At 32.8% G+C, this 15,594-nt stretch overlaps 1 protein-coding gene across 4 annotated transcripts in view; it reads right to left on the bottom strand.

Moving 5' to 3' along the window:
- The window catches only part of ZC3H12C (zinc finger CCCH-type containing 12C), an 88,870-nt gene that overhangs the window by 22,163 nt on the left and 51,113 nt on the right, over nucleotides 1-15,594 (bottom strand). For all 4 annotated transcript variants that reach the window (XM_056794432.1, XM_007494870.3, XM_007494871.3 and 1 more), the window contains one exon: nucleotides 7,029-7,792. In XM_056794432.1, coding sequence (XP_056650410.1) covers nucleotides 7,029-7,720 — 692 coding nt within the window. In that variant the 5' untranslated portion in view covers nucleotides 7,721-7,792. The remainder of the gene's footprint in view (nucleotides 1-7,028; nucleotides 7,793-15,594) is intronic.

Here is a 15,594-nt window from a genome sequence, read left to right on the forward strand (position 1 = left end):
CCTATGAAGGGCACAAGACAAAGGTAAACATTTACTGAGCAGAACAGAAATTTGAAGACTCTCGTATTTTGGTATCATTTTCAAAAAAGGTTACTAGGACCACGCGCAACTCATATTGAAATATGACCATGCTCCCAATAAGACTACTTCCAAGACAAAAATGTCATGTGTATTTACAGCTGAGTCTTACACTATTATTGTCCTATAATAGGAAATACTACTTCAAAATGATCATTTACATACTTCTCTGTGGTAGGTAAAGATTACTGATTGAAACCTAGGCAAAATATTCAATAAGGGAATAGTAATTCAGAAATTATAGAGAATGAAGAAATCTGTAAATGAGAAAGATATCAAAGTTTCTAATATTTCTCATGGCAATGATGTTGTAGAAAAGGACAGGCAGAGATGCTCTTTGAATTTTTTTTCCAATTTGATTTTCTCACAGTTGACTAAAGTACCTGCTCAAAAATAATACTTTGCTCGTGGTATTCTAAGAGAGCTCATCTAAAACCAAATTACAAAAATAATACAAAATGATTTTTTAACACAACACAATCTAATAAGCATTTGTAAATGCATGCTGTGCCGAAAGGAGTTGTGCTAGCAACTGGGGAAAAAATGAAAAATAGTTCCTAACATCTAGGAGCTTACATTCTAGAGGAGTACCACATGTATGTAAACAGCAAAGTATAGACACGATAATTTGAGCTAGAAAACTGTACTGAGGGATAAAAAAAAAGGAGTGAATTTCAGGTATCAGCAATAGCCTATGCAAAAACACAGAGATGGGAGGTAGAATATGAAGTTCAGGTAATAGCATATAAGCCAGTTTGCCAGAAATGTAGAATGTGTGAAGGGAATACATGTGAAATAAGATTTGAAATATAAGATAAAAATAGAACATTCAGGACTTTAAATGCCAACCTGAGGAAGTTTTATTCTAACCTAGAAGGAATGGGGAATCATTGACAATTCTGAGGAAGTAGGATTTTAGCAGTTTTGTGGAAGATGGACTAGAGCCATAGTGGGAGCACTTCCTCCCTCCCCTGTATGGGGTAATGCTGGTTGGGGGTATGTGGGTGTGTGGAGGGAACAGCACACCACCTCTAAAAGGTTTGCTATCACTGGACTAGAGACCACTGCAATAGTCCAAGGGAAAAGAAATGAATGCCTGAATTAGAGTGGAAGCTACATAAGTGTAAAAAAGGGATAAATTCAAGATATCTTATGCAAACAGAATGAAAGAGTTTATAGAAACTTAGATATGGTAGGTGATATAGAAGAGACAGTCTAGAATGATTCTCTGTTTAACATGGGTAATGTGAAGAATGATAGGTCTCCTTAAGAGAAACAGGAAGTTTGGTGGAGAAGTTCATAATGAGTCTGAAGGAGGAAAGATAATGAATTGGCAATACCTATGGGATATCTGACTAGAAACATCCAATAGTCAGTGATCAAGGTCAGAGTTATACAACAGAGATGATAATTTAACCCAAAGAAGCAAATGAGCTTGACAACAGTTGGTGGCTTTTTGAACTATTAAAATGAAGAATTCGAAATCTCTAAAGTCTCTTAAGGTCTATGTCTACATAACATTCCCCAAAGTTCAGATTTTAGAACAACAATTATTTTGTACATTTTTCAATTTGTGATTTTTCAAATGATATCACTGTAAACTTCTTAGTTCAGTGCCTTGCTCATAGTAAGCACTATAGAAATGTTAGAAAGACAACAAACTTTATTTTAATTCATTACCTTATAGTTCACCCTGAAAAGTAAATTTTAAAAAGAAATGCATATTATTAAGAGATCACTATTATTTTAGAACAAAAATGAAACTAAACTCAAGGAAATGGGAACTTCTATAGAATGAGACAATTATTTCTCTATAGCATCCTTTTCAGGCAGTGAGGACTGCAGTGAGGAATAAGGAGTACTTAATTTTCCCCAGATGAAGATTGGTATTACTGCCCATATCATTAGTTACAGGGAAAGAATCCTTTGAGTTAAAAATGGGCTCTCTAATAAAACTACTGTTTAAAGGAAATTTAATAATTTTAAAAAGCTTTATTTGTTTGTATTTCAAAGATGGATCTATCTTATCCTTGTGTTTTTAACCTATATTTTCAAAGAACCACTTAGACCAAGAGGACATCAAGTTTGTGCATATATAAGGAACTTTATATACATATTGACCCTATATAGTAAATGTCTCTTTTAAAGAAACATTATGTGACTGGTTTATAAATCAAATTGTTATTATAATTTAGCTTAAAAGAACATTCACATACTATACGTATTCACTCCTTAGCCATATATTTAAAACTAAGATTTTTAAACTTTGAGAAAACCAATGTATTAAAAGTATTAAAGTGAATGCCACATTATATAGGTCTTTTAGGTAGCAGGATATAAATATTTGGTAAGAATCCCTACTAATTACAGCTCTTTTTTGGTTTATGGTTGTGAACCTAAATTTTTCCATTGTAATTAAAAGAAATAAATTAATAGAATAACTACATCATGTCAGTATATTGATGTTTTCTAATATAAACAAAAAGCAAAAGAAAATAATAGTTAAATGGAATGACGATGCACAGTTTATCCTTGGAGGAGAAAAAAAAGGGAGTTGGAAGTTGATTTTATCAATCACTCCAAAGCATTTATGAAATATTCAAACAAATCACTTAACTATGTACAATATACACAACAAGCAAAACAACTATCACAAAGACAAGTGGCAAGTAAAAGTGGCAACATTTACTACAGGGTAAGAAGAGGGAGAGAAACTATAAAATTTGATAAGATTTTCCAAATAAAGTCAACAAGTACTTTGCTATACTGAGAGTTTACTGAGGAGGGGGACATTGGAAAGGATAACAACAAATAACAAATATTCAGAGGTAACTGGGAATGGAAAGACTTACAGTAATTCATGCAAAATAAAATAAGCAGAATGAGGAAAGCAATATACACAATGACAATCTATATGACAAAAACTCTGCAACAAAACGGAAGGCTATGTAATTATAATGAATGACCAAGCATGGCCCAGGTTAAAAGATGAAAAAGACATCGTTCTCCTTTCACTGGAGATACAGAGGTCTGTGGAGATGATGGTATATATATATATATTTTTTTTTTATTGATGTTTTATTTTAACCTTATATAAAAATATAAGGTTAAAATAAAACATCAATAAAAATATATATATATACATATATATATATATATATATATATGGTTAAAATAAAACATCAATAAAGATTTTTAAAGTATTCTTTTGAAGTAAAATGCTATCTGTTCTAGTTCTTGAAGGTAAATGACATCACTTGAAACTGCTTCTCTCCCTACTTTGGTCTGTAATAGCATTGGGCAACTTATGACTATTCTGGGTCTCAGTTTCCTAATCAAATTGGCTTACCTTACAGTAATAAAGGAGTTGGAAAGGGTGATCTCTAAGGTCCCTTCCAGGTCCAAATCTATAATTATATTATCCTAAACATATTGGAAAATTCAGCTCAAGTTTTAGAAACAAGAGGCTATAAACTTACAGACTACTCAGAAGCCATATGCCTACATACCATGAATATTTTCTTCAAAGAAGAGAACTTGAGGGTACTGGACATGGCAAACACTGTAAAACATCACAAGACATAAATGGACTATTTCAATAGCAAGGAAATGACTAATTTCTGATGTGGGAGACCTATTAAAATCAGTCCATTAATTAGTCAGAATAAAGGCCAAAATCAATATTAAATAAGAAATATAATTATAAGAAAACTAGGCAGACATTTAACATTTTAACATGACTTATTCAAATAAAGCTTCTGATCATAAAAAATGGGAAAAGGGAAAAGAAAAAGCTATGACTTTGATTATCATATATTTTCTATAGAAGTTTAACTCAAGAAAAGCAGTCACTATAGTAGAAGATAAACATAAACATTTCATCTTTCTGCCAAGCAGATATATATGGCAGCCAAGGGCTTGATTCATTTGCAAAACTTCATGTAGGAAGTTGGTGGAAGATTGTAAGCAGTTTTACCAACAAAAATCAGTGGAAATAGAAATAGAAACAAATCCTCAGAAATTTTGATGTGAGACCCAATTGGGCTACATCACCCCAAGAGCAATCACAAAAAATTCTATATAGGACAATGGATTTATCAAAGTTTCCATAATAATATTTTTTTTATGGTAAGGGAAGGATAAACTATAACATTTAAGACTCTCAACCTCAGCCCCAGTGTAGAAGATGAAGTTAGGAAAGACTCCTGGTGCCAGACCAATCACACACCAAGGAATCCAGCTAAAGGCAATGATCACTGGGGAATTATTTTACAAGGTACCTCAGGGAGAAAAGACAATGGTAAGAATATTACTGAGTACATATGCCTACTTCCTCATCTTTTATGAGTATTATCTACACATAGATAAGTATATGATAAGAAGAGAACAGGCAGGGGGCAGCTGGGTAGCTCAGTGGATTGAAAGCCAGGCCTAGAGATGGGAGGTCCTAGGTTCAAATCTGGCCTCAAACACTTCCCAACAATGTGACCCTGGGCAAGTCACTTGGCCCCCATTGCCTAGCCCTTACCACTCTTCTGCCTTGGAGCCAATACACTGTATTGACTCCAAGAAGGAAGGTAAGGGTTTAAAAAAAAAAAAGAAGAGAACAGGCAGACTCACCTATGATCCTTTAAGTACACAATTGATTAAAAGGTGTAGATGTCTCAAGATATCATTGTTTTTACTGCTATCAGGGAAAAGATGGATTCTACAGAATATAGCCTTAAAGGACTCTCTCATGAATTTGTTAAGCACTTGTTAAGATTTTTTTTGAGAGTTGCTTTTGTTAATGGTGTTTTCATCAGTGAAGATAAATACAGATAAAAATGAGACGGATTCTTTATTTAGGGTGAAGTCATCCAGATGCACATTTGTGGATTATATTGCGTTGATTATATCAATTCATAGACCATTTGTAGGTATTATTTTATAAGATAATGATTAACCAAAAGATCATCAGAAGAGTTATAAATGGAAAACTAAATGGGTGAAAAATGTCAATTACTCAGACATGCATATCCAAGATATGGTCAGTCAACTGAGTTAATAGAGCTAGGGCAAGTATTATGGATGAACAAATGAGTGGCTCAGAACTGAATGGGAAGAAGAGAGTGGGTTAGATTATACTAGGTAAATTGTGTAGTGTTTTTTTTAACAATTCCAAGTTGCTGTTCTCAGCAGAAAACCTTTTTTTAAAACATGCAAATATTATTCTGACACTGATGCATGGTTACAAATATTGAAATACTATTTTTCCAATGAATGAAAAGGAAAGCAGTGACCAACATATGGTGAGTGTAGGTAAACTTCAGAACATTTTCCATGAGGACCTAGAGGCAGGATAAAGGACAACTTTAAAATAATGAATGATTGGACTGAGAGGTTGGTTTGGTCATGTGGTATGAATATATGAAAACAGATGAACTTTTTTGTTATATAATATTTTGAAAAATAACCCTCTGGCATGTTTCTTGAGGCTTTGATGGATGAGAGATCCTGGAGAGGATTACACAGGATGAGAATACATTAATGGGTTGTGATTAGGCAAGTGAAATAAATACTCATTTTCCTACAATACTCAAAGTTCAAGTGAAATACTGAAGCTCTGACAAAGCATATTTTCTGGTGGTAGAGAGGAATGATAAAGCTGTATTTTCAATCTTCTTTGGATGTTAAAAATCAGGCGAGGTTCTTCTATTAGTTGGTAGAGGAGAAAGGCTTTTTGGCTTTCTTAGTTATTTGAGGAAATGCTATCAGATGCATTTTATTTTGCATCTGATATGCATCCTTTATTATGCATCTATTTTTTTTAAAAACCCAAACTATCCAAATCCATGGCCACATTAAAAGACTACTGTGGACAGAATAGAAAATGGTTTTGCATCAAAAGGTATAGACAATACTTATAGTTTTATGTGAACTTTCAACAGTCCAAGAAAGTGCTAAGTTAATTTGGAACTGCAGTGGGCAGTGGTATCTGATTGGACAGCTAACCGTGAAAATGTATTTCCATGGACTAATTTAAAGTTCCCAAATGACTACCTGGTAGTTCATTGGCCACTAAACTTTTGACCATCAAATTATTTTAGTCAAGAAGCTTCTGAACTTTTCTTGACCCTCTAATAAAAATACACACTAGATGACAAAATATTCTTACATCTGCATGTCACTTCTCAATTAATTAGGAACATATGAATAACTTCCCTATGCAAAAAAATTCATCTAAAATGAATAATTCATAAAATCAATCCATCCAAATATTAATATGCCTTTTCATTGGTAAATGTTAATTTATTCAGTTTTTCCAATTCCCGAAGATGCTGTTCCTTAACTACAATTCTTAAAGATGGATTAGGAAACTAAAAGCTAGAGTTACTTTTTCACATATAAGAAAAAATTTCTAATTTATTTTCTAAGAATTAGGATTGCCCCAATGGTTACTAGTTCTCATATAGAAATAGGTAGTTGACTCCATGTTGTTGTATAATCTTACAAAATGTTCATTTCTAGCATATCAGTGATAAAAACGGATATTCTTTTTTAAAAACCCTTATCTTCTGTCTTAGAATCAATATTGTGTATTGGTTCCAAGGCAGAAGAGTGGTGAGGGCGAGGCAATGGGGGTTAAGTGACTTGCCCAGGGTCACATTGTTGGGAAATGTTTGAGGCCAGATTTGAACCTAGGATCTCCCATCTCTAGGCCTGGCTCTCAATCCACTGAGCTACCCAGGTGCCCTCTAAAACTGATATTTTATTTATAAAAGTGACAAGTTTGAGAATGTATGATGTTAGAAAGGAAAGAGTTCAAATAACTAATAAATGAGCTCATTCTGGATCAAGAGGAATGGAGAGAGAACTTAATTCATTTTGTTATGACTATGATAGAATAAACAGTCACAAAACAAGAAACCACTTCAGCAACTATCAGTCAAGAAAGCTATTCTATGTACCTCATTGCCACATTGCTGCCATCAATAACTATTGGTCTTAGATTCTCGCCATCATCTGTCACAATCTCTGGAAGTGGAGAGTCAGACCTCTGAGATTCTAGGGAAGATGTTTCTCGATTTATGCTACTGTTAATTGTACTAACAGTTGGATCATTTTCACTTTTATTTCCAAGTTTGACAAGTTCTCCTAAGATATCATTGATTAAAGCATCAGTACCAAGTTTATTTAGCACAAGCTGAACTTGTTCTTCAGAATAACCTAACTTAAGTGCAAACTCCAGTTTGGTTTGGTATTCTTTCACCACATCTGGGGGCTTCTTTACTTCCTTATGTGTTGACTGTTTCTCCTCTGTTTTTAGTTCTTGCAAGATTTCGTTGCATTTGAATATGTGAGGCTCTAAACAGGGAGACCTACAGAGTTGTCTATGAGTCTTGGTAAACAAGCATGGCTCTACTGCAATGCTACCCAATTGTTCTGATTCGTTATCAGAATTTGTGTTTTCTTCTGAGTCACAACTGGAGCTTCCAGTTTCTTCAGATACCACCTTTTCCATATCTTCCTTCCTGGAGTTAACTTTATCCATTGTTGGCTTCTCCACCATTGACCAAGGTACAATAGCACTTATGTGGGTGTCAGTGCTCTCCACGTAAAGGTGGCCTAGGTCATGCCCCAAGTGATCTTTCAAGCCCATGAAGCTGCTGCATGTACTTGACTCCACTTTGCTGTTTTTTCTCTGTTCCTGGAGATAACCTGTCCTGAAGTCCTAGGAAAAAACAAAAACAAAAACCAAATTGAGATATTAGGCAACCAGTTTGACATACTTGAAAATTGTACATTAATAATGCAGCTATCAAGATACCTCAAAAAATAGATGATCATTCATATACATCAAAATTCTGTTTAGGAATAACACTCAGAATATTCATGACCAAAAAAAGTCTCAGGCACCATATTAATTGTGCTTTGGCATTAAGTTAGTGAAAAATGTTTTCCATTTTTCTTTAACATATTTCTTAAAAGCTGCAATTACTAGATAACCAAAACCAAAAGACTAACTACTTTTCTTCCTTTATCAGTTGAGGAAGCATTTAATCAAGAGCTTACAATGTGCTAGGTGCTGGGAACCAAATGACAAAAATGAAATAATCCCTGCTCTCAAGAAGATTACATTCTATCAGGGGAGATGTGACAAAGAAAAAAAATTATTTTTGAAGAAAAGGGACTAACAGAAAAAGCTGAGTAGATCAGGAAAGGTCTGATGAAGGAAATGGGATTTCAGTTAAGCCTTAAAAGAATCTTTAGCTTCTGAGAAGCTGAGGTGAAGAGGGAGTTTATTATGGGCATGTGGCATGACTTATACAAAGGCAATGAGATGAGAATGCGGTGAGTGAAGACCCAACATGGCCCATTCAGCTGAACCATACAGCAAATGAAGAAGAATATACAGTAAGGGTGGAAAGGCTAGTCATCACCATTCTGTGAAGGATTTTAAAAGCCAAAGAGTTATATTTTTTCTTAGAGGAAATAAGTTTCTTTAACTTGAAAAAAGAATCACTTCATGTCCAACCCTTTCCAAATTTAGCTCAGAAGATATACCAAGTCTTTAAGCACCTTTCCATCTCACTAGGGTCTAAAGCACATCCTTCACTGACATGTACTTTGAAAAATAGAGCTACTTATAAACCCAGAAGTACAGGCACAAGATAAGTTAACAAAATAGGGCTTAATGAAGAGACCATGATTGACGTTAGTAGTGAGAGTATACATATGATCAGATTCTTAAAGAAATTAAGTACAAGAAATAACAATCCACTTTAAGTTTTAAAAAATAGATTCTGTACAACCCCCAAAATGGAAGCCAAATATCAACCAATAAAGATGAAATGGTTCCATGCTACTTGCATTTTCTTAAACTGTATTAAGTATTCTTGATCATTAGATGACATGAAACTTTAAAGCTTACACTTTACAGCTGAGGAAACTGAGACTCAGAGGTAAAATAATTTGCTTCTGCTCCCACAAATACTAAGTATCAGAGACAGGGTAGAAACTCACATCTTTTATGACTCTATATCCAGCATTTTTCTAATACATAATAGTGTTCACTATGTGACAGAAAACACTTAGGTCTTCCTATAAAAAAGCCACATGTTTAAATAAATGACTAGAAATTAATTTCAAGATAAATTTTATTCCACTTAAAGAGCACTTTTCCCCAAATTAACATTTTATGAACATTGTAACACAGAAATAATATAGGATTTAAAAGACTTTATAACACAAAACTATGAAAATATTTTTTACCTATGTCATAAGAAACAAAACAATATGCATTATTAGCATTAACTAGTCAACTGAGGTGGGTGGAGAGGACATGGACAGGAAGACATGAAAAGGCTTCTTAAAGAAAGTAGAATTTGAACCAAATCGTGAAAGAAGACCATTTAGAATTAACATAATATGTTCAGCAGGTTTTTTTTTTTTAATTAAAATACAACCTTAGCTGAGGTCTTCATGCTTACTGAAGTCCAGGCTACTACATTTACTTACTTCTGTATATTTATGTTAAATCTATTCCATTAATTGGTCTATTTTTTAAAGCTATACCAAATTATTTTGAGAAATACTGCTTTATAGTAGTACATTTTGAGATCTGGTACTGCTAGGTCCTTTCTTCCTACCTTTCCCCATAATTTTCTATAAGATTTTTGCTATTTTGTATCTCTGCATGAATTGGTTTTTTTTTCTTCAAATTCTACAAAGCAATCCTTTGGCAGTTTGATTTTCCTGGCACTGAAGAAGTAAAGGAATCTATGTAGTTTTAAAATTTTTATTATGTTGGTTCAGAGTATCCATGAATGATTAACATTTCTCCAATTAAACAATGTTCTGTATCTATTTATATAATTTTTGTATGGATCTTGGTAGGCTCCCAAGTATTTTATACATTCTGTAATATTTTAAATGAAATTTCTGACTCTTATCTCCTCTGTTTTTCATTGGCATAATACTTGTTATATTTCTCTGCAGGTGATTTGTATGGATATATGGATAGGGGAAGAATTCATGACCAAACAAGGGACAGAAAGGGAACACAAAAGATAAAATGGACAACTTAATTACATAAAATTTAAAAGTTTCTGAGCAAATAAGTATAGCTTAGGGAAACAGCTAAAAGAAGGGAAAAATTTTGTCCTACAAATTTTTCTGACAAAAAAATGTCATTTCTAAAATACGAAAGGAAATTTAAAAAAAATTGGAGCCCTAATTAATAACTTGTCTAAAGGTACAAATAGGTAGTTTTAAGGGAAGAAACTCAAGCTATCCAGTCATAAAAATACTCCAAATCACTAATAACTGAAGAAATGCAAATTAAAATAATTCTGAAATTCTGTGGGAAAACAAGTATATTTGCATGTTGCTAGTGCAGGTGTGAATTGGTTAAACCATTCTGGAAAACAATTTGGAATTGTGTACTAAAGAGAAAGGGAAAGGGAAAAGGAAAGGGAAAGGGAAAGGGAAAAAGAAAGAGAAATGGTCTTATATTTCTAGTAGCTATTTTCGTAATGGTAAAAGAAAAATAACCAGGAAAACTAGAAGCTAAGAGAGTACCCATCAATTGGGGAGTGAATGAACAAACTGTGGCATATAAATATAAAAAAATACTACTGTGCTATAAGACATGAGGGAAAAGATGGTCTTAAAGGGCAATGGAAATACAGGTATGTATTAATGCAGAGTGAACAGACTCCAAAGAACAATTTACCTAATATTAATATTATAAAATGGAGCAATCTTGAATTACTTAAAAATTCTTTTAAATTAAATGATCAACTGTGATTCCAGAGAACCAAGCATACTGATCATGTAATAAAAGAAAGATAGGGGGTGGGGGAATGAATGCTTAATAAACTGAAAAAAAAATAAAAAAAACTTTTTTGAAAGAAAGAAAAGTATTCCTGGTATGGAGGGGTGGGGGGCGGGGAGGTGTTGGAGAGAAAGAGGGAGTAAGACGAAGTGTGGTCAGGAGATTTAGTTTCATGTGTAAGATTGTGCAAGAGGGCCTGTGTGGCTGGATTACAGAGTATGTGGAAGGAACTCTAAAGACCAGAAAGGTAGGGAAGGGGGTCAGGTTGTGAAGAACTTTAAATGTTAAACTGAGGATTTTATATTTTATCCTGGAAGTAATAAGACGTCCCTAATGCTTAATGAAGAAGGAAGAGGGCAGGGTCAGATTTCTACTTTAGGAAAATCACTGGTGTATCTAAAAGAGAAGGAGTTTAAGGCCTAGGTTCAAACCCTGTGCACTAGCTGTGTGACCACAGGCAAATCTTTTCATTCTTCTGAGCTTTTCAGTTTTCTCAAGTATAAAATAAGAGTGATAAGACTAGATGTTCCTCAAGGTTCCTTCTAGTTCTAAATCTATGTTTCTATGACAGCATTATCAAGAAATATAATTTATTTTACTTAAATTTTTTATTCTATATTTCTTAATTGAAAAAAAAATTAAAACCTTTACCTTCCATCTCAGAATCAAAACTATGTATTGGTTCCATGGCAGAAGAGCAAAGCAGGGGGTGGGGTTGGGGTGTTAAGTGACTTGTCCAGGTTCACAAAGTTAGGAAGTATCTGAGGCCAGATATGAACCCAGGATCACCTGTGTCTAGGTCTGGCTCTCAATCTACCAAGCTGTTTAGCTGCCCTCTTTTTAACTGAATTTTGTGGCAGTATTGGAAAAATTAACTGCTGCAATACTCACAGTGAGTTATTATTTCTTATTCTTTCCCCAAAGGGATTTTTTTTTACTTTAAAATATTTTTAAATTATCTATTGTGCTCATTTTTTTCCCTTCTGGCCTCATGGACATGATATTTCTTCCAATAATTTGTTTTTGAAGTCAAATTACTTTCTCATGCATCCCAATGTAGCAAATTGTTCTAGTTTTGCTATTAAGGTAATTGCTGTGTTGTTTACCAGAATAAATGAGTAAAGCAGTGGATTTAGTTTAAAAAAATGTCAGCCATATATAGGATTTTTAAGACTGCAGTTTCATTTGAAATAATCATAGGACAATAACTCAAATATTCTCAAGAGTATATCTATTTCATAATTAGTTAAAATAAATTGATACTTAAGTTTTTGGAAAAAACAGTTATCTATATTTTGTAAGGTTAAGAATTTCTTTATAAATGTAATGGGTCACACAAATACAAATGCAGATAAAAATGCAATTGTTAGTTTAATTTAAAAAACACTTACAATTCCTTAAGCATGACATTTTCCATGCTTTTATATAGTAGTGGATGGGCAATTATTGTTTTACTTGGTAATTTGCCATCTTTAGTTTAAAAGTTATGGCAAACTGTTCTCAACACTTGTTCTAGGACTTAAAACAAATCATTACATGTTATATGTATAAATTCATATACATGTATCTGTATACATCTATACAAACACATATCCTGACCATGAACACTCACCCACTTAATTGAGGAACATGAGTAAAATAATTTAGATTTAATGCAAAGAAATTTTAAAAGCAAATCTTTATACTTGGTGATTTATTAACTACAGTAATATACTGACAGCATAGTGCCAGTAACAATTCACAACAGCATCCTAATAAAGGGTTACAGTTAAAAAGGAAAACCTGCCCTGTGGCCTTCACAGAGCTTCCACCAAAAGTATCTTAAACAAGAAAAATCTATTGGAAGCTAGGCTGCCTAGCAACCAGTCTCTTGTTGCTAGGATGCACTCCTTTAACATGCCATCATGAATGCTAGCACAGTGAAAGTATAATTTGGAATGAACAAAAGCCTATGAAAGAGACTGGGACTTAAGTGCGTCTGGTTTACCCTCTGAGAACAATGCAGCTGCCAAACCAATCTGGAAGCTCCGACATCATTGTTCTGTAAACCCCACAATCTGCTCTGACTGGAGGAAGTATATTTAATAGGCAACATTTCTGATCTCCCCAGAAAAGTTTGGGTTGGTGCAAACCATACTCTAGCAGGACAATTCCAAAGTAAAGGATCACTGATTCAATCGGTGTGTTTTACTGGGAAATTCCATCCTTATATTAAATTGAAGTGTTTTACTTTGAAACTATATCAGAGTAGGAAAAAAGTACCAAGAAGGCTGTTGCAGAGAATACATTGTTAGCAAGATAACTGATATTCTGTTAAACTTGTACATGTAATCAAAATATCCCTAAAAATTGCTAAGATAGAAAGGCCATATTTACTAGTCATCTTAAAAAGAATACTCATTAGGGAAACATATCAACAGTGTAATTAACAAAGCCTGACATTATGCTACAACAAATTAATTCCTCGATCTTTAAATATAAAATATAAAGAAATTTGGAATCCTCTTTTTTCTGAAGCTAGACAAAATATTTCTATATAATATAGAATTTACAATACAATTAAAACTACAGTAATCTATAATTTGTAATAAAAGATGCAATACATGATGTGGGATTTTAATGTTACCAATATCGTTTTCCAAAGTCTCTTCAGGAATTAAATTTTTGTATAAACATGTCTTTTCCTACCTACAATTCCTGGCTGTTCATTGCTTACTTTATTTTAACTTTGCAACCAGTAAAATAAAATTTATTTAAAATAATTTATAACTTGGATTTTATTCACTAATTTTATAGGTCTTTTATCCCTCCTGTATTCTAAATTATTTATGCCATGACTCTCAGAGATCTGTTCAAAGAATAGCATCATAATTTATTAAACCTAATCTTGTAATTCTCATGAGTTTTTAGAGCTAGGAAAAAGTAAGCCATTAAAATAAACAGGCCATGCATGGTAAACTAGGTCAAATTATTAGGAAAACATACTACATATATACTTTACATCAACAAAGAAATTTAAATTTAATTGGAAGAGATATTACTTAAGATAAATAGCAAAGGACTGTTGTTGTCTTCCTATGTTTTAAAAACTAGTTTCTAGCATGCAAAAACATAAAATTATGACATCCTCTTAAAAAAACAAACATACTCTTAAGGAGAATATCCTTTTTAAAACCAATTCAGTAAAAAAGTAAATGGTCAGTCATTTAAGGTTTACCACTAACGCATATTTTGATGATCATAAAGAACCTGTTGCTAATAAGGGCAAATTAGCAACAAAATTCTAAAAAGAAATAATCATAAGATACTCTAAGACTTTTATATGTCCATGTCATGCTTAAAAACTTGAAAATGAGTAATCAATTTAGAAAGAAAAAAAGCTGATTAGAAAAGAACTAGATTCTCAGTTCCCACAGTAGGGAGAAGATAAACCTTTTAAAATCCTGAACCTGAGTACATTTCCAGGAAACTTATAGATAACTTATAGATAAACAAAATAATTTTTATACATTAGTCACCTTTAAAATGAAGGTTAAATAATAAATCCTATTTGGTAATGTAGAAATATCACCTCCACCAACAGCTTTTTAGGAAGTACTTATTTTTCAATTCTCAAACAAAGTATGTGCATGCAAATACACACATACACTTATCTCAAAAGAAATACAGATTTTTTTAACCTTAATTTCTCAATTTCATTTTGCCTTTGATATACTATTCTCTCAAAAACAAATTCCTTGGCATCACAGATTTACAGATATAAGGGATCTTTGACTAAATTCAAGTATCAAAATATAAACTGCTTCTCTATTATATCATGTTTATTCAGATAAAGTATGTCAAGGTGAAGAATTTTAATAAGCTTTTAAAGTAGTTATATATTAGAAATCACCTTTCTTCACAGAGTTTGAATCCTGCCTTTGATATTTGCTACCTAGGTGATCCTAGGTAAGTGACATAACTGTAGTCTGTCTCAGATTTCCTCATTTGTTAAATGAGGTTAATATGGTACCTACCTCCCAGAGTTACTGTGAGAATCAAATGAGATTTAAATAAAGTGATTAACAATCTTTAAAATGACATTTTAATGCTACTTATTGTTACTTTTGTTATTATAAAACTGACTTTCATTAAGAAACTTTTAAAATGTTAACTGAGAGGTTCTGACATATTTAATAGATGGAGAAAACTTCTTGCATGGTTCTAAAATTCTTTATCAATGAACACTTTTTAGAAACTGATTGTTAAAATATTACATATGATTTTGAGTCAAACTCTAAAATTCTTTATTAATGAACAAACACTTTTTAGAAATTGATTGTTAAAATATTATATATGATGTTGAGTCAAACTACAGTCAAATGCTTTTTACATATTTTCATATCCTAAATAAAATATATATCAATGATATAGACCTGTTCAGACAATACATTTTTCTGTAATATAAAGCTCTGCCATGAAAGTAGGCACTGGTTAGTGACCCAAATGGTAATGATAAGAGGACAATGCAAAAAAAATAATGAATATGTAATAAATACCTACTGCTGTAGTTTCTATGGATTTAATTATCATTGTGTTTCAGTGAGTGCTGTTGTCTGCATCCCTCCAGCTAACAAAGGGAGGATGTCCCATTGAACAGATTGGTTAATGCTCTGGGGCAACAGATGTCTACTGGAACTGCAGGAGACCAGCAACTG

Source organism: Monodelphis domestica, chromosome 4 (assembly GCF_027887165.1).
Source record: "Monodelphis domestica isolate mMonDom1 chromosome 4, mMonDom1.pri, whole genome shotgun sequence".
Lineage (NCBI taxonomy): Eukaryota > Metazoa > Chordata > Mammalia > Didelphimorphia > Didelphidae > Monodelphis > Monodelphis domestica.